Source organism: Coturnix japonica, chromosome 8 (assembly GCF_054131305.1).
Source record: "Coturnix japonica strain WE chromosome 8, WE-NBRP24, whole genome shotgun sequence".
Lineage (NCBI taxonomy): Eukaryota > Metazoa > Chordata > Aves > Galliformes > Phasianidae > Coturnix > Coturnix japonica.
Window position 1 is genome coordinate 5,769,438 of NC_140670.1, and position 27,454 is coordinate 5,796,891.

Consider the following 27,454-nt stretch of genomic DNA (forward strand, 5'->3'; position numbering starts at 1 on the left):
TTCACTATAGGAGGTTTTTATTTAAACCAATACACACTGATTTTACTCTTCTTTTTGAGAAGCTCCCCACTCGGTTATAAACCTGCTGCAAATTTATTTCGATTTCAAAATAAAACGTAACCAATTTGGATTTTCATAAGTTAGAAAGCATTCAAAAACAGAGAGAGAGTTGTCACATTTACAAGAGAAACACTTGAACAGAGATCTATCATTAAGAATTCTTCATGTACACGCTGACTGTATTTCTGTTGGAGAACACACAGTGAACCCAAATTCTTCTGAAGGGGCATCCATGGCAGAAATAGAACATGTCACCCACTAGTTAACATTCAGATGAGCAGTATTTCTTCTAGATCTCCACTTGTATGTCTTGTCTTTTAATATTCAAAGGTATAGAAAATGCTTCCATGCAAACTCTACTTATGTTACCAACAGCTTCCTTGACCAATCTTTCAGCTCAAATAGGTTCTGCACTATGCTATACTGAAGTTTTTCACTGGGATTTTTTTCTAACTTGTTTATGGGGGGAAAAAGTAACTCTTGAAACTGCCCGTGTGTCCAAGGCACTCAGAAGGAACAATCTTAGTTTTAGCTGTACTTTGGTAAAGACACAAAGTCCCACTTCAGTGCAGACTGGGAACACAAGACAGGCAAAGACTAGATGCAATCTGTAGAGTAGGATCACATGGCAGACTAATATGGACAGCCTTTGTTTCAGAAAACAAGCATTCAAGAAGTAATTCACACAACACGGGTCATCTTTGGTAATACTTTACATCTGCGTTAGTTGGTAAACATCACATCTGTACGTTCAGATTGTAATTCGTCTACTACATGGAAGTTGCAGGAGCATCCTCCAACGACACACCATCTTGCAAAGGGATGAATTCTGGCTACTAATACTGAAATTATATTGTTTAGCAAAAGTTACCATCATCTGTAATATAGTATTGTACTAGTCTGTCATTTTATCTACAGTTCAATTGGGTTTATAGTCGGTATTAGCACAAATTAACAGCAGAATGAATTCCAAAACTTGGGGAGTAGGGTGGAAAGCTAAGAATTTGTATTAGAGTCATTTTCTAGCTTTGTTTCCTAGCCCCTAAATCAAGAAAATACTGAAAAAATTCAACATCATTTTTAAAAGACGCATCATTTATAAAATAAATCTAATTCCTTGAAGTACGATGTAAAATTAACATAGAAGAATAAGAGTGCTACATTAAAAACAGTCAACACAACCAGATGGCATGCTGAAGGTACAACCGTACGCCCCCAGTCCCATAGCCCAATTGTAGGTTTTTCCATGCTTTGCTCTTTGATGGCCACTGAACTTTCTCCACTTATCCGCAAGCAGATTGCCCACGTGTACTGTGTTAACACTTGAGAAACAGCATTTATTTACAATTTACAAACAAAAAAGCCCCAACGTGGCTGTGGCCGTCCTAGAGCTATGCTCACTCCACTGCAGTACTTGAACGAGCACAACAGCTCGGATATCTCAGAGAGTGCATCACTGTTCTGAACGGCCTTTTCTTCCCCATTTTGTCACAAGATGGATCCTTCTTGAGAGAATCTTCATTCCTTTTCCCAGTCTGTTGGACAGGCTCTGTCTGGAATTGCTCTATTTGAATCTCAAGATGTTTCTGAATGGCTAAACCAAGGACTTCTGGATCCACAGATGCCCCATACACTTCCCAGGTCATTCCTTCATCATCCCACCTCACTTCCCGTACTGGAGACTTCGGGGCCTCCAAGTCTTGCTCCAAGTTCACCTCTGGGAACACATGTGAGTGACTTTCTGCTGCAGCCGCCGGGCTTGTCGCAACAGATTTGCATTCCATGGTCGGAAGAGTTTGTACTTCGGCATCTCTACGCTCAAGAGCTGGTTTCAGTCCCTTGTTTAAATCATTCGCAGAGGTCATAGTCCACATATCTTTAGTTTTCATTGCTATGTCAGTCGTTTGCTGGCTGCTAAAAGCAACGCAAGCAGCCTGTGTTTCTGGAGAAGCTCTCTCCTGCTGAGCGTGATGTAGTTGCTCTCCAGGAACGCTACAGCACTTCAGGACTCTCTTGGCATCCAGGCCTGATTCACTTACTGAAGACACAAGCTTAGGATAGCTCAGAATGTCCGAAGTGGAAAAGGAATGAAAATAGTCAGGTGATGCTTGCTCCTTCCCCGACTCGCTAACTGAGCACACCAATCGCGGAACAAGCTGTATAGATGGTATGGGCAAAGAATGGCAATAGGCAGGGACAGTGCCATCTACTTTCATACAAGAGTCCTGCCTTACGTTACAGGGCGCTGCAGAATTGTTATGAACTGTCATCACCATTGGCGAATACACAGAGTTTGGAATATTGCTGTACGTCAGACCACCATGAATAATCCCAGTGGCTTGACTGAGCATTGTCCTGTTGGAAAAACCATTTCCAGGCATGTGGGGTCCCAGAACAGCACTGTGAAATCTTCCAGGATCTGTGTAAACAGTCGTATTATGTGAAATACCACCACTGTCAAAGGTATTCGTGGGTACTTTTTGGTCTATAGGTAGCACTGGAAGATGAGTCACAAGGTTTTGATAGTGAGATGTATTTACATTTATTTCTGATCCATATCTTTCTGTTTGGAAAGACATCCTCACCATTGACGGACCATGCCCGCTGCTAGAAGAGCTAAGGTTGGAATCGGTAGCATTGGTTTCTATGTGAGTGATGTAACTCTGTAGTTTGCAACTGCAGGTTAGGTCTGAGTGGCTTCTCTGGAGGGCAGCTCTTGGTTCATCCATATTATCCATGCTTTGCTGTTGTTTAAAGCAGGCTGAAGAAACATTCTCAACAGTACTGCTCTTTACACATATCTTAGCGTCACCCACTTCCCAGGATGCTGGGGACTGTTCAACGGTAAGAACATGGTTTGTAGTCTTAGATCTGCTCTGTGAATTGTTATTGGGTGACTGATCGTTCATGGTTTGGACCACTGACTCGAATCCCATCAACCCAGACTGTGAGGAAGACCATCTAGGAGTTGGCACACTTCTGGCATCACTCTCATGTCCCAGGGTTTGGCAGACAGTGCTGCTGTGGCTTTTCTTAAGCTCCTGTTTGTTGCTTTGCCTTTCCAAACTTGAATGCCCAGCACAAATGAGACTCGAGGAGCTCTTCGACAAGGGGTGACTGTTGACGTTCAAGAGACCATGACAAGCAGAACTTAGCGGGTCCTTGTGGGAATGAGTGTGGAGCTGGTGGCTGTCAGCTGACATGGCAAAAGGGAGAGATCTGCAAGAAATGGTGGGGAGAAAAAAAGAAGCAATTTGAGAAGGTAATATAGAAAAGTTCACCTTGTTTTCTACTTATTAGCAATACTCATCTAAACAACCTCAAGTACCGTCTCCGCAGGACTTAGGGAAGTTCACTCATAAGACCAAGAGGGCAAGGCTGCATATTCAGAACTCTCAGTGAGAGGCTTCTCATGTAATATTTATAGACTCCAACTGCAGCAAGCCCACTCGGTACAGCACATAGCCTCTCTGGCCCGCGGGACTCCACTGACTGCTGGCATCCAGAGATAACAACACAAGCAACACTTCTTTCCAGAAATGAAATTTCAGATTCTTGGGCTAGAGGCACTGCCAAACGCAGCCTGGTCATTGCTCTAATTCTAAGAGTATTTCAGAAGCGCTCACAAAATCATGCTCAACACTTAGGAGAGAAGCACGTGCTGGGAAGGGGGTAGTTTTAAAACACTTCCCTCATCTCCTCCTCCAGAATGTTATCTATCCTGTAGCCACTTATACCTATGGGTATAGTCTGACACAAAGAGTTCAAAGGAGTCAATAGGATTAAACACCAGAGCGTAGCAGTCTGCAAGGCAAAGACCTTTTATTTAATCTCTTTACAAGTCAACACCTGCAAAGGCTCTCACACACATTGAGATGAAACGATATTTACTAATGAAAACCCTGCTAGACATATTCGGTCTCAAGTGAAAGAAAGCTTCAAACAGACATGGCACACAAGTGCTACGTGGCTATGGGAGCATCAAAGAGCTCTCTCAGAAAGTTCACAAGGTTCAAACACGCATATATCCACAGATGCCAAGATCTCTGTATGCCTTCTTTGTGCAGCACTTCTGCAGAAACCTGTGTAACCAGAGGTGTTGTAAATTTCAGCTCTAGAGTAACGCACTTCTCTACCATGTTGAAATCCAAAGTCACATTTTCACCGGCAGCTGAAATGCTTCCCCATTTATAAGGCCACCTCTTGCTTTCCCTGTCACTCGCTCATAGCCAAGAGCTATGAGCCCTTACACAACCACCAGGCAGAGCCTTGAGCCAGATGTGCACCCATGGGGCTCTGTGAGGACGTGATGGATGCAAGAACAAACGTCTGATAGGTCTGGCCTTTGCTGACCTCTGCTGCAGCAAAATGTTCCCACTACATTTCGCATTAGCATGAGTGAGCACACAGCCGTGTCAAACTGCGTCAGCTTGCTGACCCAGATCTTTTTTTCCTCCTTTTTTAAATGGCTTAGCACTCACTACACCACATCATCAATTCAGCTGAGCATCCAGCCCCACTGATTGCTAACATCGGCTCAGGGAGGAAACAGATAAAGACCACCCACTCTACAGAAACAGACGAGTGGCTTAAGCTCTGAGCAAAGTAGTGCACATGCAGTGCTTTTCTTCCAAAGACTTTGGCACTAACAGGCAGTTCCATACCTGTCTTCTCAGATACCTTCATTTCACACGTGCACTGCTGGAGCTGACACCCCGGAGTACACAAGTATTTTTGCACATACCATGTACCTCCCTACAAGAGGTGGCACAACTCCACGTGTACACACACCGGGGATGCTGCAACAGGAGTCTGTGCACATCGCATCCAGCTGATGACTTCTGAGAAGCAGAAGGAAGCCAATCAATGTCTAGGTGTGTACATGCATGTTTTTAGCAGGGAGAGGCTGGGGACAGGTGAGAATCGTGTTAGGCTATTTAGAAAACAAAGAAAACTCTCAACTGTAATTTTACAGCCATGCAGAGCCATTGCATTTTGTAAATGCTAAGGGAATCTGCACCTGAATGCACAAATAAAGCACGAACCCCGTTATGAATATACAGAAAATTGTTAGACAAGCAGAGAAAGGATTAGGATAGAAATGGAATTAACATCCACTATTTTTGGCTTAGCTTCAGATAGCTTATGAGGGAATCTAGGCTGCTTTGACTAATTCCACTGAACTACTTTAAAGCAACAAACATGCATTTTGCTATGACTTATGATTAAAGTTGTGACCTATTTAATGCACTAGTAAATTTAGTCTCAGAACATTAAATATCACGTATGTTACCTACATAAATATTACTAACTATCATTTCAAATACTTCTACACTTTTATAGCACTTCCAAGTACAATCTTGACAGCAATCACAATTGGATCTAAGATAGAGTAATTCATTGCTATCGCGCCATGTGAAGAGGAAGCTTCCATGTGGTTTTCAGTACCACCTAAGCCAGTATGACTGTATTTAGCTCCTGCACCATGTTTGGTAGCGATTGCTTTCCTTCATGCACTGGCAGGTTTCATAAGGACGCTATAATAAACAAGGCATCCACAAAACACATCCTAGATTTCACAACACAATAACATCTTCATTTGAGAAACAGAATTTAGTCGGTGGCACCATGCTCCAAGACAACGCGTGTTTTGTAGCAAGAGAATAGTGTGATTTTAATGAACTTACAAGATTTACTCGAATAGAAGGCTGCTATATCTAGGTTCTTAACTCTGCTTAATCTTATTACAGACACCACGGGTATAAATTTGAAAAGGCAAAAACAGTTTATGGTTAAAAGAGCAGAACATTCATTACAACCTAAGAGGCAGCTGTTAGTTAGGCATAAATATTACTAACATCTGTCTGGGACACGACACACACAACACACACAGGAGTAACAAAAAACTCAATGTCTGCCTAAGCATCTGAGTTACCTTTGGTACCAAAAACAATGCTGTCCATTCACAGGGCTGCTATTTTAAGCAGTGCACCTTCATTGTTAGTATCTACAGCCAAACTCCTGCAATAGATGTTTACCATAAGACAAGTGGCATGAAAAAAATACCACCATCTTTTTCAATAAGCCATTAGTTTCTTTTAGAGCTGTACTAATTTTAAAGAGACTTACACCAACTGAATGAAAAAACAAAGTGTGGCGATGTCTAAAAACCTGGTCCTGGCTGTATGCTTTGAGAATCACCAGTAACTCACACAAGGTAAGAAAGGTCTGCTCTGCCCTGAGTCATAGCATGAAGCCAGAGGATCTCCCCCTTACTTCTCTCACCTTAAATAAATGGTCCATTGACAGTAATCACTACTGTTGGGCAGGGGGTAGTCAAACCATTCGAAAGGCATTGGCAAAACAGGATTAGCCACATTAAAAAGCTTAGAGATTCAAGCATCTGGGATTAGTTGTTTTGTGGCTTTGTTATTTTACCTTGGTGAGGAATAGGGGAAAGGAAGAAATGGAGAAACTGAAATGGTGGAAAAGATAGCTCTCATCAAGGAACTTCAGGTCTTTCTCTAAATAACACTAAATCAATACAACCAGATTAATAAAGAATCAGGCTGAAACCCCAATTACTTAACCTTTAATCCATCATCTTCCTTTTGGCTTTCCATTTTGGAATAGTTTTATATATTTATTATGCCTTGTTGGCTTAAATCTGCTAATGCCATCCTCTAAATATTCTAGGTCATTTCCAAGTACCAGACAGATCTACAAAACAGACTGATGTGGGCACCTACAGACAAGATCAGATGTGCAAACACATCAGTGCAGACTGTGTTTGTGATTGGGAAGATATTCCAGGCCTGACTGCATGCTGTTACTTCCCCTGCATCACAAGAAGCATTGGTGACAGGGGTGAGCACCATAGTTCCCTTGTAGGAAGAGGAAGATAAGTACATTTGACAGGCTAGAAAACACAAAAGCAGAAGGAGTTAAGACACTTCGTGTTCAGTAAGGCATAGATTATGAGTGCAAAATGCACACAGACTAATCACAGCTTCTCTTTCATTTACGTTAACTATCACTTTTATTGCCAGTCTTGGGTAACAGTTTTCAGCCCTGGCTTTCTTCTCCTTCCACCAGCTGAAGCTGAGCATGCAGGACAGATATCTGTGTTCACTCTGTGTGTGGCATCGAGATGACAGAACCCAAATCCTGAGGTTAACATGGGCAGCCTGGTCACCAGTGACCTCAGCAGAGGATACTTAAATAATTAGCATGTCAAAGATGAGTGTGCTTAAACATCTGTTCATCCAAACACCTCAAGGCAGAATAGTAATGCCAACAGCATGTACCACCCTCAGCCATTTGAGGGGAGGAGGGAAGGGATCTGTCACAAGCAGACATGAAAGCGGGCTACACATTACTTGGGGAATCAGCCTTAGTCGTTCTTAATGTACTTATCCTCTGAAGTGGGTAAAACTCAACTGTTGAATGGAATCAGGAAAGATAAATTGGGTAGCACAAGGCTAACCCCCTAGATAGAAGCAGGCTATGAAGATGCTTAAATCACTGCACACTTGAAGGAGTTTAAGCTCTTGGAGGCAGGAAATCAATACTCAGAACCAAGTGGAATGAAAAGGCTGAAATGGCCCTGGCAGAGAGTGAGCCAGAGAAGAGAAAAAGAAGGAAAACAAGCAGTCTATATTCTAAAGTGGTGCTGACAAGGGAGGTGATGCTGAGACATATGACTGCAAAGAAGGCTATCTTTATGATAACTTCAATGGAATTCCCAAGAGGGAAACTCACACTGGGCTGTAAATAACTTAATGGGAAAGCAGAGGACTACGCTCTATCACAAGGGAGGCATGTGTTGGGTGCAGTCCTGATGCCACCACAAGACAGATTGTGTAAGTGTGCATCTTCTTCACCACCGCCCTTTGTTCAGTTATCTATCCCACAAAAAACCTGACAGATCTGCTCAGGATTTTGGCCTTTTATAGAAAATTATTATAGAAAAACATTGCTGCCACTATACCTGCTTGTACACACAGACCTACTGCAACGTACAGCGTAACCTGCTTACATGAGGCCAGAAGTTGGTACATGTGAAATCCCACTCAAACAGGCTGAGTAAATCAGGTATCCACCTGCAAATTCACATGTCTCCATAGAAAATACTCAAGCTACCTTCTTTGTCGTTTGCTTGAAAGCTTAATCACAACAACAGAAAGAGATGAACTCAGCTTGGCTTAGCCTGCCTGCCATATGGATACCCTAGCTTTGCCTTCAGGATTGAGCACTGGAGGTAGTTACTGCTGATTGCGAGAGCACTACAATACTGTGATGCTCCACTCTGACAAATTAAGGTGCATCTGACACTTAAAGCAAGTCCTTGGGCAGCTAGCAAGCATGCTGACGGGAAGAAAGTGGCCAAAGTGCCAAGCTTTCACATAATATGCCCTGTCTCCTAGATAATCTTATTTATTTGGGCCCTGTGTTACACTGCCAGCAACCACAGCTTTAGAGCTAATTAGGGTGACAAACAACGAAATCTCAAGCCTGCCTTGAAAAACACTTGCTAGCGTAGAGCACAGCAGCTTCAATGTCCACATATCACCTCTACTAGCAAAAGGATGGCAATTCCTACAGTAATAACAAGCAGGAATAGTGGTGATGTAAGCAAAGGTAACAGCAATCTGAAGCTCTCCAAACATCTGTGATGTCCAGGGAACATTTTTACAGGCTGAAAGATGCCCCATCAAAACAATCAATAGTGGTACATTCAACTTAGGTATGTAGTAGCACTCTCCTTCCTGCCTAAACAACCTTAACCTAATAAACTATCTAACAAGACCGAGTAGTTTACCCTCACTTCTTTTGCCTTGCAGCATACCAAAGGCAACAGAACCACAAATCCCTTATTCCAAAAGATGGCTGACCCCCATAGTATCAAAAATGGTTGGTGATAAGAAAGAGGAAACAGCTGCCTCTTGTTTCTTTGTTTACTGCTATATAGCATGACCCTGAGCATGTCGTTCACTTTGTGACTCAGTTTACTCATCTGTGACTCAGAGATTAGATGCAGAAGCCCCTGATGTAAATATTTAAGGCTTAATTCATGATTGCAGAGCACTATAAAAATCCCAGGATAAAAGATATTAGACATCGAGAAGAGCATATTCTGGTTTTTCTTTACTAGTATTTGGTTTGAAACAGAGCATCTTTTTGCACAAAATTCATGTTGTGCTTGCAGAAAACTCACCTATCTGGTCAAGCTTAGGACAAAGGATTCCTAATATATAAAACTGGTATTAACAGTAGTTTTGTTTCACCAGAACCGAGAGTTTCTTAATTGGATGTCATCTATGTGCTGTAAATCATACAATGTAGATAATAAACATGCTAACACCAGCTGTATTGTGCAGCAAGATTTATTGCAAGTAGATTCATTACAACTTCTATAAGCAGAGCTGACACAATCAGAGATCGTGTCCTTCTCAAAACTGATATTTCACCATATCTAATAGTTACTAAACCAAAACTTGATGTCTAAAAAAAGCAGCTTTCCCAATTAATCTGTGGTCTAATCAGATCTAAGCAGGCAACAGTTGTCTATAGCCTTCAGAAACAAAGAACATCCCTCTAATCTCTCAAGAATGGGAGAAGAAAAGCATTAGAACTTGGGAGGAACAGGATCTACACTCACAAGATGCTGTTCAAAGCCTTGGATACCAGAGACCAAAGGGAGAAAAACCAGGACACATAAAAGCAGTGGACCAAACTTGGAATTTTTAGCTCAACTTTGAGTGCATATGAAGAACTTCCTCAAGAGCTCTTGTTTATGTTCTTCTCCTCTTAGTTAATTTCAACCACAAAATAAGCTGCAGTAGCCTCTACTTCCTTATTAACACTTAGTCACGTCAGGCACACAAATACTGTGGTACAAAGAGGAGCTGAAAGACAATGCAGGTTCCTCTCATCAGCAGGGTAAAGGCAGATCCCACCTGTACTGCCTGGAGAGCTGGAAGAGAACTCATTAAGGATCTCCTATTAACTGCTGGCAACAAGATACCAACTATGTAAAGTTATTCTATGTTATAGGAATTCTTTGCCATTCAAGCATTTTTGACGTATTCAAGACCAATGTGGACAAAAGCCTAAGAAACCTGATCCAGCCTCATAGCCATCTCTGCTTAGAGCACGAATTGCAGGAGATGAGCTCCCAAAGTCTCTTCAACACTGAATGATTCTGTCACTTCCCATCATTCTATAATTTCAATTGTCATTGCAAAATGACAGATATTCTTTAATCACAGAATTGTAGGGGTTGTAACTTGTAACTGAGTTCTGTCAGTCTTACGCATTGTTGACTGGAGTAAAGCTTCTGCAAGCCAAATGAAGGTCTCACATCTGCTCAATCCATTAATCTTCGTAGGTGTGCCCTTGCTAAAGATTAATTAGCAAACATTCTGTAGAAGGAGAAAGTCTCCCGCTCCTTTCTCTGCTTTGTATCAAATCCAGAGGTAAGCTATAACTCCAGAAGATGACACAGAGCAATAGGTCATTACAAAGGTGATCCTTTTTAGGATGGTTCATAGGTGCAGAACAACACTTGGAAATAACCCATGCACTTAATGCTCATGCTGAACACTAAGCTGGCGAAGATGTGGCTGATGGTATTTTCATTTAGAACATGAACATGAATTCCTATTACAGAAATAAAAGCAGTGTAAGGAGCTTCCATAACACTGCTTTCTACACGCCTATTTGTAGAGTAATGTGGTTTACCACCTGCATTTTGCAAAGGCCAAAATTATAGTGATCCTTTTCTTATTCCCATTTTCTTCCCCTGTAATTCCCTTATTACTGTACAATGGAGCCACAAGAATGAACCAAAACAACAGTGCTCACAAAATCCATGGTGTTGCTCATAGTAGCAGGGGGAAAAAAAAAGAGGCTGACAGAGTAATTGTAATAGCATTTGCAGGCTATGATTCATGCTGTATTGTTCTTGGGAATAGGCTGGTCTGGGGCTACAGACATGCAAGACATTGCATACAGCTTCCAAAGATAAACTTGGATTTATCTGGGGAAATAAGAGAATAGTCCAGTCCCTTTAAGGTCACTTGCAACAATAAAAGCATGGTATATAATAATAGCAACAGGGTTTCTATTTGTTTCTGATTTGCTGGAAAAGGGTGGTGGAAAATGAATGAATGTATTGCAAGTACAACAGCTTGCAATATCCAAATGCAAGGGATCGGTCGAATATACTCCATACTCGTATTCAGCCTCTAATCTCCAGAGCTGCTGAAGAAAGAGGATTTTGCTGCTCTTCTGTACAGAACCATCCTGCAGAAAGTATAACATTATCTGACCAGTATAGCCAATGCTTCTATGTATTTGGAGTGCTTTAAAGCCACCTCTGATGTACATCATTTTGTCGTTGCTCTAAAGCAAGAGAGAACGAACGTTCAGAAGTACAATAGTTATAAATAATGGTTCTTGTTTGTTCCACTTCCCCTCATACATTCTGGTTTCCAAGTTGATTTTAAAATCATTTTGTTTGCCACGTAAGGAAAAATGTGGATTTGGAGTGGTTAACTAATGGATACTCATTAGATTTGGAACCATAAGCCAGCTCAAACACTACAGTGTCGTATGGCATTCAGTGCTCTTGTTGTCTGTGCAGCCCTAGGAAAGCATCAATATCTACACTCTGACTACAGCTCTGCAGAGCACAGCTCAAGTAAAAATACCTGGGTAGCATATAAACAATACCTTACAGTCAGAGAACAGTGCTTTTACAGAGTGACTAAGCTGTGTCATAGAAAACAAAGTACTCAACAAATCCACCCTCTTAAATGAAACTTTCCCCCAGCCCTAATTATTGGACACACAGACTCATCAGATCTTACTGCAGTTCTAATGCTTCACTTTAAACGTGCAAACAACTCCTTGCAGACTGTCCTCTACATCTTGGTGAGAGGAAATCACCGATACTTTTGTGTTGGCTAATTACGTCAAAACCAGAGTCACTAGTTCATCATCTTCATTCAAACCTCGAGGTATTATGAAGAAAATCCAGCAGTTATCTTCCCAGCCAACTGCTACGCTTTAAGTTCTGAATGCAGAAATAAACGTTTGCTTTCCCCACCCCTTTTAAACCTCTTCCCCCAAACCCAGAAGTGCATCAGCACAGGTTCGTACATTTAATCACAGGTTCGGAACTGCAATGCATGCATAAAACCTCTTAGGAATTAAAAAAGCAGCATGTGGTAAAGAAGAGAAACCATTATCTGGTAGATTAGTACCAAAACGTAATACATAAAGCCATACATAATCTAGAAATAGGGTGATGAATCTACACTACAAATACAAATACATACACACCTCAGCTAAAGACACAAGCACAGAATAAAGCCCCATAATGTGCAGAACTATATTAAATTCCATTGAAGTTCTGAGCCGTAGATCTCATATTTTACTAAAAGAGAAAACTACAATTCCCTTGGCTTTTTAGTCCAGCTGCCAACCCCCTGCTGCCAGCACAGCGCTTACAGAAGCCTGGCTCTCTCTCTGTGCGGCTCCTCTCCCTTCCCCTCATCTGCTTTGTTACTCTCAAAGACCTGCAGGAAAATCAGTGTCCTTACAGGAGATGAGAGAACAGGCACTGCGTGACTCCCATGGTCCTTACCTTGCCCCTACTCAGAGATGGCACATCCAGCTTCCCTGTCCAAGTTACTTGGAGGGGATGGAAAAGAGATGCTCAGAAATGTATGGAGAATGAAAGCCAAAAGAGTTCAGATTTCCTTTGGAAACTGGGCTCTCTCATCCGCCTGATGCTGTTGACACTAAGGTGAGTATATAAGGGGAAGGAGGGGGGATTGCTAGAGAGCATCTAAGGCAGGAGACAGGGAGATGGGGTTTCCTCTGCCTAGAGGTGACGCCCCTTCCTGCCTCCCCCTTGGCTGGAGAGGAAATAAAATGGAGCTCAGAAGGGAGGGAGAGAGATAATCCTGCAGCTTCATCTGATTAGAGAACAGGGCCTGTGCAGAGCCAGCAGTGCCGCCAGGGAAGCACAGGGAGGGGAGGTAAAAAGGGGCAGGAAGAGGAGGAGCAGAGGGAAAGGAATAGAAATAAGGGAGAAAGGAAAGGAGGGATACAGAGGAGCCAGCAGCTGGGTCAAGCTACTCTGGCTGCATTCAATTTCTACCCTTATGGAAATATGAAAATATTAGTTGGAGACATTCCCTGCCTCTGGTAATCTAGAGCATAAACAACAAGCAGGAAAGCAATCACACATATACACACACACCCCAAATCCAAAATACACCGGCTGTATGGGTATGGGCTGCTGACCAATCTGTCCCAATGGATTCCAAAGACAGAATGTTTGAGCTGACTGAGAGAAATAGGAAAAGCAATGTGCCACAAATTGCTGCTCCTCATGAGGCACCCCCTGACACTGGCAGGGTTCTGTATCACTGCTGCTGTCCAGTCTTGTCCTCTTCTGGTAGGAGAACCCCAGACAGTCCACTCAGTTGGCAGAGGGGGGCCAAAACCCTCCGCCCCCATCTGATGCTTTTGGATACAAAAGATTGAAGCCTGAAGCCTTCCAAAACCAAGTCATTTTCTACATGCCATCAGATTTTGCTCCTAAGAGATCATAACACATAAACACACACACTGAGCAATACCTCCCTTTGGCTGCAGGTCAGAAGGCATTTCAGGGGTTAAAAGCCATGCCTAGGTCAGCAGCAGCTTTCTGCCTTTATTTCACTTGACAAGTTTATTACAGCAATGAAGCAGAGTAGGCATTTCAAGTCAGCTGCTTGTGCTGACCTTGCGCACCCTGCAAGGCTAGAAACAGAAGTACCTTGAACCCAGCTGTTCCAGAGCACTCCTTTTCTGGTTCCTGGAAGCCCAAACTCCCCACAATAATATAGAGCTTTGCAAGTGCTGCTAGAATCACAGGAATCTAAAGAAACCTCCAAGATCACCCAGTATATGCACCTACCTCCAATATTTCTCCACTAAGAGAATCTACCAAGATTGACAGTTTTCAATGAAATCATCAAAATGAGAGACATTGCTGACCAAATGTCACCTGAACAGCTTACATGTCATTAGAATCATAGAATCACAAGGTTGGAAAGGACCCACAAGATCATCTCATCCAACAGTCCTCCCATTACTGTAGCTACAACAAGCCACTAACCCATATCTCATAGCTTCTCATCCAGATGCCAGCGCATATCATTGGCACACAGAACATTGTGGTGGGTACGAAGCTTTTTAATTTTACTTATCATTGGAGAAAAGCATAAAAAGAACTCACATCCAAGTCTGCAGAGTTTATTCTGCTTCTATCTTTAACCAAGTTCACAGTTAGAGGAAACCATTAGCCAACAGCCTATGGTGCTTTCAGATACACTGGGCTAACTCCAGCCTACAAGCATGAATTCCTTTAGGGAAGAAGTGTTTCTCTGAGCTGACTCACAAAAGTGCTGCTTGCAATTTGCTCATATCTCTGTCTGCAGCCTTTGTTTGCAAACCCTGGAAGGCTGCTATTTCCTGCCTGCTGATTCAAAGCCACTTAAGCCGCACCTGCAGCCTGGTCAGTTTTAGTTTAATGCATTTCTGAAACACATTCTAGTCCACGAGAACAACGCAGCCCTCCAGGAACAGCACACTGCCTTGTGGATAACGCTGCTCGTTTGCCTGAATGTCACCTGTCACAGCATATTTGGATCAGCTCTTGGACAGTGCCATTGTAGAAGAGTTCTGAGTGCTTTTGAAGACTAACAGCACTGCAGAACAGCCTGTGTGAACCTGCAAAACAACTGAAGGCACCACAGGCAATAAAAGACCTCTTTCATTATGCACAGAACCATTTGGATGCTCTCCTCTCCACATACTGCTGACCCCTACTGAAACCGTACTCTGGCCTTGAATGGCTCCAGGGACATCACAAAGGGCAACCACCTCCTTGTCCCTGCTGGCCACCCCTCTTCTGATGGAGCCCAGGATACCATTTGCTTATATATATATATATATATATATACACACACATATATATATAATACACACACACACATATATATATATAATATACACACACACACACATATATATATATACACATATATATGTGTGCTTAACCTAAAAGCTCTTAGAGCTACAAAGTATCTTCACATGTCCAGGAGTTAATTAGGAAAAGGCTGGTATAAACAACCTCATCTGTTTCAAAGACTTTCCCTCTTATTTTGCCAAAGGAACAGAGCAATAATTGATGGAGAATGCAAAGAAGATGCTTCTTTTAAGCGTATTTGGTGTAAACCAAAGATTTCATGTCACGAATCCTAGAATATCATCTGAAAACAAGGGACCGTTACTCTGCTTTTACTTCTGCTTTGCCCGGATCTCACTTCCCCCTTTGCATAACTGCTGTTCTCCGCTGTTGCTTAGTATCCAGCAAGGAACAGTAATAAATAGAAACATACATGGAAAAAGAAAACACACACACAAAAAGAACCCACCATGGAAAAAAAAAAACAAATAAGCAAGCAAACAAAACCAAGCAAAAATGCTTCCAGCCACTTCTGGGGTAGCTTTAAGCTGCTTCTCGTGCCACAGGAGCTTTGCCCTTTTTGAGAATCTAATCACATGTTTAGGTTCAGTCTCTGTGTTGTTACAAGTCTCCCATCTGTTCTGTTAGGTGCCCAGAAACAAAGAAGAGAAAAACAAACAGGACAAAACATCAGACTTTGAGAAGGGCAGTAACTTTGTTTTACAGCTCAGAACCACATCAGTGTACAGAACGATGGCCCTCAGTTACCTTCCACAAATATGAGTGCAATAATTAACTGGTTTTTGGACAACAAATAGAAAAAGGAAGTCTTGGTGTCCTTTCTGGGTTGTAGCTCATACTGGGGACTAAGTGCTGTGAATAATGCCTGCTCTAGAGACAGCTGGCTCTGCTTAGTGACAAACAGACATCTAAGACATCCAAATAAAGGTTTGAACTTCTATGCCTCAGTTTCCAGATGTAAAATGAGGAAACAGCATTAGCAAGAAGGTGGGGAAAGTACCAAAGAAAACACTGTATGAGAAGAAAGAACTGCAGCTTCAGAACGTAATTTCCCACTTTAAAAGAAAACCAAGCTGTGCAGCCCCAAGAAAGGCACTGTTTTCTCATATGACCTGGAATATACCCAAACAGCCTGGTTTGTAGTCATTGCAGTGTGCTTGTCTGGTGGCCCACGGCCTCTGGATGAACATTCAACACTCTTAAACCAACATTTCTCTACCTGGGCTTCGGCAGCAAATCCATCTCTGAACTGCGCCCTGCTCTGCTGTTCTCCCTGACATCTCTCAGGTGAGTTGGGAGATTAGGAAGTGTGGGGAGAGAGCATGATGAAGACAGATGGACAACAAAGGCTTCAGGATATTCAGGGGAACGTGAAGATGCTTTGGATACAGTCTCTGTGTCTGCCTTTACTGGTTCACCCTCATAACAGGAGCAATCCTTGCTTAAACAAAAGAGGAAAAAATCATTATGCAACCAATATAACAGGGATGACATTCCAAATTAGACACCGAGAGCAACAGTACCATGCACTACTCAAACCTGTAAGGTACTACACACACATCTCCGAGCAGCCCCATGGCAAGGAAACAGAGCTATTTCAAGTATGACCAGAGCCAGAGAGAACTCAGTGAGAAGGGCTGTAAGCCTCAGGCGAGCTCTGTCCACAATAATCTGCAGGTTTGACTCTGTGATGGATTGAAATGCAGTAACAGTGTTTATGCAACTAAATCTTGTTCTAATCCATTAGTTTATGTAACCTTTGCTCACGGACACACTGACTCATAGGTCTCAGGAATCCAAAGAAAACCTTTAACTCTCTCCCACCCTTCAGCCCCCTTGGTTGCAAAATACACAAACAGAGGGCCAGATACCATTGTATTAATTGTATTTAGGAGAACTCATGACTTCTTTTTGGTGCACAGAAGACACTACGATTTACATGTGCAATACCACACGTTCTATGAATGGATCTGGTCCTTCCTTACCTTGATTTTTGTGGCAACAGACAAGAACAGACACGGTGCTGTTTCATACACAGCCCCTTTATACATCATGACGCTTTCCCAGCGCATTCTGTGATCGCACTGAATCCACGTGTTGGAGCCAGAAGTTGGGTCAGTCACCAACCCAGCAGATGGAGCCAAAGAGCTGCAGGTGGCCCGCAGCCTCCAGCAGCTCCAGTCCAGAGAGAATTCTGTCCATCTCTCCATAGAGAACTTCTGGTTCAGCTCCAGATTCAGGGGGTTCGCTGGGCTATGATGAAACACCAAAGCTGGAACGCAAAGTGGGGTCCCTGTGTTAGGTTTCAGCTTCTCCATGTTCTCTGCCTGGCTGCCTTTCTCTTGGGTCCCTTTAGAGGCAGCAATATGGCAGCTGGTGATTTGGTGTTTTGGTCCTGACTGCTTTTTACCTGCAGTTCTGGATCACAACCTGAGACACTCAGGGCACTTCAAGGCAACAATTGCTTACAGTAAAGCTGGGAGAAAGCATTTCTGGGGGACTAGATCCCCTCTGAATGCCCATACTCCCCCCTCCCCTCTCTCTCCCAACCATCCCTTGCTTTTCTTTAGAAAGGAACCCAACCACTGACTGGCTCCCAGAACAGATCCACCAGAGGATATATTATGACAGAAGAGACTTTTCATTCACATTTTCCTTTATGAAACCAGTGACAAATCCATATCTTGCTAAAGCCAAGAACCAGAGGTCAGCTCAAGGCCAACAACAGACTGTGGGAAGAAATTCTTATCTCTGTTACACAAGTGTGAATCTGGAAGGATTCCAGTTATTAAGCAACCTATAAAATAAAGTTAACAATAACTATTAAGTCAAAATGTTTTTGCGATGGTTAACTACTAGTAATTAAGGCTGGTGCAGAATTTGGGAGCCTGTGAATAAAATGCACTATAGGAATTCAAAGTACTGATTGTTTTTTGCCATTCACCATTATACTTCTGCATACTGATGTAATCAGTTTGCTGTTAGCACTCCCTACAGATTCAAGTCCATTATGTCCCTGACTGAAACATTACTCTGAATTAAATTAGTCACATATTAATTGGGAAACAAAACCTACCTCTGTATAGGAGTCATTAAAGCTGAAGGCGCCACCAGTGTGAAAGTCAGAACTCGCAAGGAAGTGATGGAGATGGCTGGAGAACTAAAATGCATTTCACTTTAAAAACCTGGATTTAAAATAATAATAATCAAAAGAAATCTTGCCGTTGAAAGAAATCTGATCTAACTTTAAGAATATTAACAAATTACAGCAGAACACATTAAAAGGAAACTGCCAACTGAACTATGCTGGCACTTCTTACCCTTAGAACTATCTGGTGCCTGAGATTCTACAGCTGCATCTCCTCTAAGCATTCTTTGGCTTTTCAATTTAAAATGGTGCTGCATAAATGACTGCAATCATAGAATGGCTGAGGTTGGAGATGATCTTAAAGATCATCCAGTTCCAACCACAGCCATTGGGAAGGGTTGCTGATCACTCTTTCAGGGCTGTGGCACCCACAGCCTCCAGGGCCAGCAGTGCCAGTGCCTCACCACCCTCTGAGTTATGAATTTCTTTCTATCATCTAACCAAAATCTCTCCTCTTTTCATTTCAAGCCATTCCATCTTGTCCTATCACTATCAGACAGTGTAAAAATTCAGTTACTGTATTCACTAAGAAGCAAACGTTGGCAGACAGAAGGAATTAGGATAAAGAACTACTTCTGTGCTGTGTACAAGTGAATGTGTTGGTTAAAAGCTGTTGGGTTGTATTTTTCTTGCAAGTAAAACATTAGACTATTAGCACTAAGGGACCTGTTGTGGTCAGCCAGCCTCGGGGCGGGGCTGCCCGCTCTCGGTCCCCCGGCGGGGGGCGGCAGCTCCCGGGGTAGATGGAGGCGAGCGGCGTGAGGAGCCCGAGCACCAATGTCCGGTAAGTGCCGGGCTGCGGGAGGGGGTGGGCGGGTTGGCAGGGGCCAGGAGGAGGATTCGGGAGAGCAGGGGGTAGAAAACAGACAGCTGCCGAGGAGATGGAGACGGGAGCTGCAGGGCTGCCCCCAGGTTGGCCACAAGCAGCCAGACAAACAGGTCACCCCACCACTTAATTGGCTTAGGCTCTGCCTATGTTAATAGCTGAAATATTGATAAACCTGAGTACTTATATGGGGATTCCAAGCTGTGATGGAGAAGCACCTGACCACCCTCCCAAAAGGCTTAGAGAGGAGTTCAAGTCAAGCTTATTAAAAAACAGATGCTAGACAAAAAGGAGCCCAGACCCAAAGAGACAGAAGGTACACACCAGTGTTACCCTGCATTGTGAGAATGGCTCAGAGCACCCAGAGAAGCACACAGCCCCACTGCAGGCAGAGCATTGTGCCAGCAGGTCGGCTCCATCACTGCTGTGATCATGATCCCATGCCACAGCACAACACAATACATCAACTGCTCATGATGACAGATTAGAGGACACATACTTAGTCATGGCACACAATGGATTTAGCTTATTTCAGAGGTTGGCTTTGTGAGCAGGGCTACATTGTGCTCTAAACCATTGGTTCTGTTTCTGATCTGATCAGATGGACTAAATAAAGAATATGAGCCAAATTCTGCCTGCCCTCATTAAATCCCAGGCAGCTGTACAGAAATGGGTGCAACAACTAGAAAAGCAGAACTGGACATACCATCCGAGAATGGCTTAGAAATACTTATTTGGCACTGAACAAATTCAGGACATCAAATTCATGAAAGAAGAGATCAGGAACTCACTTTTTTTTACTCAAAATCAGGGCACAGCTGCTGTACTCTGCTGCATCACAGCACACCTCAGCTCTCTGTTAAAGCACTTTTCTGCATCAGGCTTTCTAAGCTATAGATCTATCGGCTGCCTGCCTGAAGACACACTTGAGGGTGCCCTGTAAACCTAAGAGGAGCACACACACTGGAACAGGTTGCCCAAGGCGGTTGTGGGTGCCCCATCCTTGGGGGCATTCAAGGCCAGGCTGGATGTGGCAATGGGCAGCCTGGTCTGGTGGTTGGCAACCCTGCACATAGCAGGGGGGTGGAAACCAGATGGTCACTGTGGTCCTTTTCAACCCAGGCCATTCTATGATTCTATACTTTTTGTGCTCAGGGCTGCATCTGTTACATATTTCCTCATACTGTGCATTCTTATAAAAGCAAACTGAGTTACTAGTATAGTGTAACCAGTTTTGTCCTCACGTTAATATTAACTCATATCAAACAGGCAGTTGTTGAGTACTGCACTAATAAGCCTGGCTAAATACCAAAGTGTATCCAGCCTGGAGGAAGGCACAGCGAAGTGCTCACCACTGTGGAATAGGCAGAAACAGGCAGGCTGCTCCATGGGCTCACAGGCAGCCAGTGCCTGCACAGAGCTAAGGGAATACACACCTGGAGGGGAGCTGGGAAAAAAAGAAAGAGCTCAAGCTGGCTCTTGTGATTGTACCAAAGGCAGGAAAACAAGATAGGATGGGAGAAAGGCCTTGGTGGCACTGTGGCCAAGTTAATTTTACAGCAAAGTATTTACATAAGTGTTCTGTAGCTGAAGGACATCCCGTATCACCCACTGCCACGTGGTAACAGAGGAAAGATCAGCAATACATGCACATGCAGCCTGCTTCTATACTGCTCGTTTTGAAGTTGTTATTCAGAACTGCTACAAGTGACTGAGTTGTGTTTGTAGTGCCTTTATTTTTACTGCCATGTAAAGGTGACTAACAGCAAGGTATCTGCCAAGCACAGACAGAACAAGGATGGAACAAACCATAAGCACATACACCTCTACCAGATGAGTCGTATCTATACATAGATATAGCTTTATATATATATATAGCTTTATATAAAGCTATAATACATAGCTTTAACATAGAAGAACTACTCAGTTCTATTTAAGTATTCCTAGCCTATGCTGAATTATGCTGTCTATAAGCACACCAAGGTCAAGGTCAGTTTTCAAGTACTTAAGTACTTCAAAGAGGCAAGGATGGAAAAGGTGCAACATGAATAGTTAGAAATAAGATGAAAAAGCAAGAACCTTTCATCAGAGAGGTGCAGAAAACAGTTCAAGTTAATGCCTTGGTGCTCATGAACAAACAGAAGAGCAGCAGTCATCTTCTTACCTTAGGAATGCTGCCCTGAGGGAAAGGTAGCCCATGTGCTGCTGTGCTGTAGGACACTGGGAAATGTAGGACACTGTAGGAAATTACTCACTGGTGGCAGCCAATGTCCAAAGCAGGTTCAGATCTGACTCTCCACCACCAGTCTGCACCCTAAAACCAGAGAAGAGAGAAAGTCAGTATCAGCTGTGAGAGAACACCAGGGTTCTGTCACAGTGATTCCAGAGGAGACCCTGAGAGCTAAACAGGACTGAGCTAAGCTCAATCACTGCACAGTACTCAGCTGATCCTAATTCAGCTCCCATCACTGTAGCGGGAAGAGAATAGCCTCCAAAAAGTGCATAACTTTGACCCTGCTATGCTGCTTTGTGTGCTTCTGTTTGAACAGAACAAGTAGTTGCTGTTGCTGGAGGTGTAACAGTAGGGATCCTTCTATTTGTTCTCATTGGAATAACTGCATACTTGCTCTGGAAGAAGCTTTGCCTCGTATATTCTTATGAAGAGCTCCCTAATCCTGACAAAACAACACCTGTGAGCGCCATTGTGCAAGATCAGTCAGCTCCTGAAATCCAACCAAAAAGCACAAGGTATATTATTTCCTTTTTAAAGTAGGCATTTTAACCTGGTGAATTTCAATCAGCCGCCATCTGATTAAATATATTATTTATGTTCTGCTTTGTTCTTTTCTAAAGGTACAAATGCAATGACTATTTGTAATTGGTGTAAAAGGTGGTATAGTGGAGTGTTATCACTGCATGGATAGCTTTATCTGTTATATAGACAAATACAGCCCAGGTGTCTATATTGCCCCTGGTAGTTTCAAAAGAAGAATACTAAAACTTAGAATAAGGACTTCAGTTCTGAAAGGAAACTCTCTTACTTACTGCAAGGCTTTGAAGCTTTAAAACAAGAAGCTGCAGTTAGTTCTTCATTTTCTTTGAAAGCTTAATTCTAAAAGAGAAAAAAGAAAGGTGAGGGATCTGTGAAGGCATGAGATCTGAGGTCCCTTGGTGTTACAGTGTTATTTACAAGGATATTTACTCTATTTTTTTTTAATCTGAGATAAGTAACCATATTACTGTTACCAAGTTTGGTTTCTGTATTTGAACTAGAAGAATCAGTAGCTGTTGATGTCTTGAGCAGATCCAAAAGCGTTCCATTCATAATTCCACCAACACTGCATGGGCGAGACTGGATTCACCTGACAAATGAAGAACAAATCCAAGAAGACAACAACTCCTGCATGACTCCTCAGTCTGGGCCACGGTCATCATTTCATTCTTTGGGTATGACATTTCAAAATTACAACTTTTGGAAGGGCAGCTTGATTATGGAGCATGTTCATTGAAGGCATATCAGACATAGTATGAACAGTAGAAGCCTACAACTACTCCAGATTTGAGGGAAAAGTAATTCAGATCCCAAGTTTATGGAAAGATTGATCAATGTGATTTCCTTAGCACAGCAGTGGTTATAATAATGCCTGCAACAGTCTTGAAACTAACATGTTGATGCTTTTTATCTTGTGAAGCTGGAGCTTACATTGTAGGGACCGTTAACCCTGAGCTGTACAAGTTCCCTGAAGACACGAGTGAGACCGATTTTCCTGAAGGCAACATTGGCCGCCTCTGGTTCTCTATAGAATATAAGCAAGCATCAGAAAGGCTCCTCATCTCCTTGATAAAAGCCAGAAAGCTGCAGCCTCCTGCTGACTCCTGCAGTCCATTTGTGAAAGTCTACTTGCTGCCTGATGAAAGATGCTACTTGCAGTCTAAAATAAAGCGTAAAACCCTCAATCCACAGTTTGATGAAAGCTTTGTTTTCCAGGTACACGTGCTTTAGATAAAGCAGCCTTTTGTTTGCAAATATTATCTCACATGTTTTGTGAAAGTGATTTTTCTACCAACTTTTACCAAGATACAAGCATCTCCACTGGAGGTGCAATTTATCACTGGGCCTCCTGGAGACTCTAAGCTACCTACCCAAGTCTGTGGCTCCAGAACCAGCCTCACTTGTGGTCTACATCAAAATTAGGGATTCCAGAACTTGTCCTAGGAAGGCTAATGGTAGCCTGAACTATGGCTGAGCAAAGCAGCCCAGCAGCTCTAGACGTCCAGTGAAAACTTATAGCAAAGTTTTTATAGCTTTTAATTTCTTTACAGTGAAAGTAGACTAGATGCTAGAACCCCAGAAGTCTCAAATAGCTTACTATTATTTTCTTCCTTCTCCCGTACAGGTTTCTAGTAAAACCTTGCTTCAGAGGACTCTGAAGTTTCTGGTTTATCATGTCGATAAGCAGAAGCACCACCACCTCCTAGGCCAAGTCATCTTCCCACTGAAAAATGAAACCTTAACTGATGACAGCAAAGTAGTTGTATGGAGAGATCTGGAGAAAGAAAACTTAGAGGTAGGTACACAGCAGGCTGCTTGGCGTTGTTGAATTTCTCTCCTCTTGCAAGTATTGGAAGGGTACACGTATGACAGAAGTACGTTGGATTGAATACATTAGATGCTGAAGTTTGATAACTATTTGGAGTTCAAGTTCCCCTGTTATGAACCTGCAGCCCCAAAGCAGCTGTAGGGATATTATCCAACTGTTCAGAGTCAGATGGGTTAGGAGGATATAGTTGCATGAGAAAGTACTTCATGTTATTTCCTTCTGTTTTGAAACTGTAAGAGCAGAAAAAGTTCAAGAGGAAGGAAGATTCAGGAAGGCTGATTAACCTGTGTTATCAAGTGTCACAACAGCATAAAGCCATCACTATTTGCTGCCTTGGTGTAACAGAAAGCACTAGCAGGAAGAAACAGCCCGCTCCCTCCATTTATCCATGTGGAGTTTTTAAGACTTCTGATGAATACTATTTTGCTTTCCAAGACTCCCTCAGAGTACGGTGATATCCAGTTCTCCCTCAGCTACAATGACTACCTGGGTCGTCTCTCTGTGGTGGTTCTGAGGGCAAGGGGATTAAAGCTCCAGGATGAGAGCCATGCTGTCAGTAAGTGTCACTTCATAATTCCTCCATAATTCCTGTTCCAATCTGTTCCTTCCTTATTAGTTCACCCAGGCTTATGCTGAGTGACTTTCAATAGAACATATAAACAGTCATTTGAAAGAAAACAAACCACATTTTGTTACTGGGGTAATTAGATTTCGATAACTCAGTTCTGCTGTGTTTTGGCTTTGGTTTTTAATAGTTTTCCTTCCACTGCAATGCATGTATTTCTTTTTCCCCTCCACAAGGTGTCTATGTCAAGGTCTCCTTAATGAACCATAATAAGTTAGTCAGAAGTAAAAAGACAGCAGCTGTTCTTGGATCTCCCAATCCAGAGTATCACGAATCCTTCAGTTTCAAGGCAAATCAGACAGAGCTGGATACAGCAAGCCTGAGTCTATCTGTGCTCCAGAACACTAAACAAAGTAAGCTACATATTACAGTTGTCAAATCTCTTATTACGTTGCATAGAGGATTAAAACCACTTAGTATGATCAGTGAATGCTTATGCATATAAACCCCCCCATCTCCAACTATTTTTAAGCCATTTACAATTTCTAATCAAATTTGGAAGATGAGCAGTGATTTTAATTATCACAGAGATCAAGTGTAGATTCTTCAGTAAAAAAGGAAAAAAAAGAAGGATTTAAAATTAGTTTTCAGAATATGCCTTTCTTAGAGAAATAAAGGTTAAGATCTTAATTTATATTACATATACGTGTTAATTACTAACTGTTTTCTTTTTTTCCCCTCCAGATACACATGTGCTGGGGCGTGTTGTAGTTGGGCCATTCATGTACAGCCGGGGCAAAGAACTAGAACACTGGAATGAAATGATCAGCAAGCCTAAGGAACTGGTCAAACAGTGGCATGCTCTCTGCTACAGCACTTAAAGAGCATCACTCTATGGACAAAAGACACACATAAGATGGAGAAGCTCTCACTGCCTTTTGTAACCTAATGATAAAGGGTACAAAACCTTCCAACAGTTAACACTCCTAAGCAGGCAGGAATAAAAGGATATTCTTTATTTCTCCAAACCCAGTCAGAAGACTTGGCCCCCAGTAGTCTGGAACCCAGCTCCAACCTGTCCTTGGACATCTCCCCAGATCTCTCTGCTGGAAACAGAGCATGGATTAAGGTTTGACCTAGTATGGACATTCCTACATAGAACACAGTCAATTGGTACAAGCCCTTACGATGTATGTTTGTTTTAGTGGTAGTTTTCTGCACTCATTAATACTGTTCTGTAACGTAATTCAAAGCAATTAATTTATCTCGCAATAAATACAATTCTTCTCTTCCTAGCTATTCACTGTGGTCCTGACCTTCACACCTTCTACACCCTACAGTCATAAACCAGATAGGTTACTGCAAAAAAGCATTCTGTACAATTTCATACAATTATGTTCCAAGAGAACCATATTTACTATCAAGTCAGTTTCCTTTCAAACCAAGTATGTTAATTCAGTATTAAAAACATCCTTTCCATTTCTCATTGTCTACAGGAAAATATAATGAATGAAAATATACCTGAGAGCAACTGCTAAGACACAACACTCCTCTTCTCCTGGTCGCCCATCTGAAACGTTAAATGGTATCCTCAGTCTGTCTTGCTACACTGCTGGATATAAGAGTGCAGCTGTTAGAATTTAGTCAAATATTAAATTATTACATCTCCATTAAATGAATATACTGCCCCAAAGCTAAATTTAACTACAAAACCACTGAAAGTTTATGCAATATGCATTATGTTTGATCTAGGAAAGAAAGTTAAGCATATATGTATATCTATACATACACAGTGCTAATCGTATTACTACGATAAAGCAGTTTAACCAAAAACATTGTCCCTTTTCTTGATTCAAATGCTACCAATATTTTTTGTTACATCAGAACTGTTGAAGATGCTTCATGCAGTTATGCTGACTAGTTTGTGCAAGAAGACGCACATAACCTACAGCACCAATTAACATAAATATCTCTGGAGAGGGAAACAACAGGCTTTTGTTCACATATCTGATTTGATATACGGTATGCTCCAAGTAATAAAATAAGGCATTGCATTAACAGCCTTTTTGTGCCTCCTGTACATGTAGATATCAACAGCTCAGAGTTCATATTCAGTTCCAAAAATAATGGAAGAATATTAAAATGCACTTACCAGTGTACTTTGTCTCTCAAGCAAAATAAATGAGAAAGGTCCATTTTGACTCTTCCTGCACAGCAGTTGTTCCAGTAGTGAAAAAGACATGATTAAATAAGGTATTAGAATGCAGCTCTGTTGTCACACCAACAGAAAACCCTCACCTCAAAAAACACGCAGGAAAGAGATGTAAAATGATACAAAATGTGACACTTTCCTCAGTACTTTCATTATTGAGAGTATTGAGAGCTTCAGAATTTCTGAAGCTCTGCAATAACGCTATCATGTACTCATGGAAAAACAATTCCTTTGAGGGGCAGTGAGCAGTAATTTACTTGTTCTAGAGCATAAATGAATGAAAGATGCACTCTTGTTTTAAGAGAAGAAACCCCACCACTACTCAGCCAGAACATTTATCTGTACATCATACTCTAACATAACTTCTTTGCTAATTAAGGTTTTTCTCACACTAGTCTTTTATTAAGTCGAATGATCAGTCACCTCTATTAGTCCCTCCTTCCTCCATGTGAAGGACTGAGAGGCCAGATGCATTTATTTGGCGACTACCTGCTCCGAACATAAAACATTCTAAAAACAGCATCCTGATGTAACAGAAAGGGAACAGTGTTACAGATGGTCAGGGATCAGATGGCTCCTGGGAAGGAGAATCCCATGCCAGACAGTAGCACATAAAGATAAAGCAATGACTTCCAATCTGGAATGCATGGAATGAAGTCGAAAGTGAAAAACCTAAGACACTGGGACTTACAATTTCCAAGGAAGAATTAAAGCAAAAATCAGAATCACAGCTACAGCATTACAGTGAATTAAACTCACACTGAACTACACTGCTACATTTATAGACCAGATTTACGACCGGACACTATTAAAAGAGATAGAGTAACCTGAAAGTATCATGAGAAGAGAACGAGGTCCAAGTTAGCCAGCAACACAACCACAATGCATGTAACTCAGCAGTTAGATGCATGTAGTTCAGCAATCCAGATGGCACAACTTCCTTCCAAAGTCATCAAACCATCCTCATGAGGCTGCACACTGAGGGGATGTTAA

General features: G+C 42.2%; 2 protein-coding genes across 12 annotated transcripts; one reads left to right on the forward strand and one right to left on the reverse strand.

Moving 5' to 3' along the window:
• Positions 1-27,427, reverse strand: GPRIN2 (G protein regulated inducer of neurite outgrowth 2). Of its 11 annotated transcripts, XM_085553878.1 has the most exons (8): positions 27,289-27,427; positions 26,402-26,456; positions 25,771-25,861; positions 22,330-22,445; positions 22,129-22,195; positions 21,248-21,397; positions 18,186-18,269; positions 1-3,279 (listed from the first exon to the last, which is right to left on the reverse strand). In XM_085553878.1, the coding sequence occupies exons 6-8, from the start codon at positions 21,280-21,282 to the stop codon at positions 1,458-1,460; spliced, it is 1,941 nt and encodes a 646-aa protein (XP_085410004.1). In that variant the 5' UTR covers positions 21,283-21,397; positions 22,129-22,195; positions 22,330-22,445; positions 25,771-25,861; positions 26,402-26,456; positions 27,289-27,427; the 3' UTR covers positions 1-1,457. The 11 variants fall into 11 exon arrangements, with proteins under 11 accessions (XP_085410004.1, XP_085410003.1, XP_085410006.1 ...); XM_085553877.1 differs by lacking the exon at positions 27,289-27,427 and having other exon boundaries at positions 26,402-26,542; XM_085553880.1 differs by lacking the exons at positions 22,330-22,445; positions 27,289-27,427 and having other exon boundaries at positions 26,402-26,542.
• SYT15 (synaptotagmin 15) lies at positions 18,917-25,544 on the forward strand. Its single transcript, XM_015866055.3, has 8 exons — positions 18,917-19,041; positions 21,633-21,831; positions 22,388-22,530; positions 22,776-23,071; positions 23,481-23,651; positions 24,120-24,240; positions 24,486-24,662; positions 24,994-25,544. Exons 1-8 carry the CDS (start codon positions 19,035-19,037, stop codon positions 25,128-25,130), a joined length of 1,251 nt encoding a protein of 416 aa, XP_015721541.2. The 5' UTR covers positions 18,917-19,034; the 3' UTR covers positions 25,131-25,544.
• Positions 27,428-27,454: the final 27 nt, after the last annotated feature.

What these genes read in the sequence shown, in the direction of transcription:
- GPRIN2 (XM_015866046.2), bottom strand. Translation starts at nt 17,319, where the DNA reads ATGGAGAGATGGACAGAATTCTCTCTGGACTGGAGCTGCTGGAGGCTG. An exon ending in CTGTTGCCACAAAAATCAAG is followed by an intron (nt 16,547 to 17,094) that starts GTAAGGAAGGAC and finishes TGTTTAAGCAAG; the next exon opens with GATTGCTCCTGTTATGAGGG. An exon ending in GATTTGCTGCCGAAGCCCAG is followed by an intron (nt 3,280 to 16,328) that starts GTAGAGAAATGT and finishes CATTTCTTGCAG; the next exon opens with ATCTCTCCCTTTTGCCATGT.
- SYT15 (XM_015866055.3), top strand. An exon ending in GTCATCATTTCATTCTTTGG is followed by an intron (nt 22,531 to 22,775) that starts GTATGACATTTC and finishes TATCTTGTGAAG; the next exon opens with CTGGAGCTTACATTGTAGGG. An exon ending in TGGAGAAAGAAAACTTAGAG is followed by an intron (nt 23,652 to 24,119) that starts GTAGGTACACAG and finishes TTGCTTTCCAAG; the next exon opens with ACTCCCTCAGAGTACGGTGA.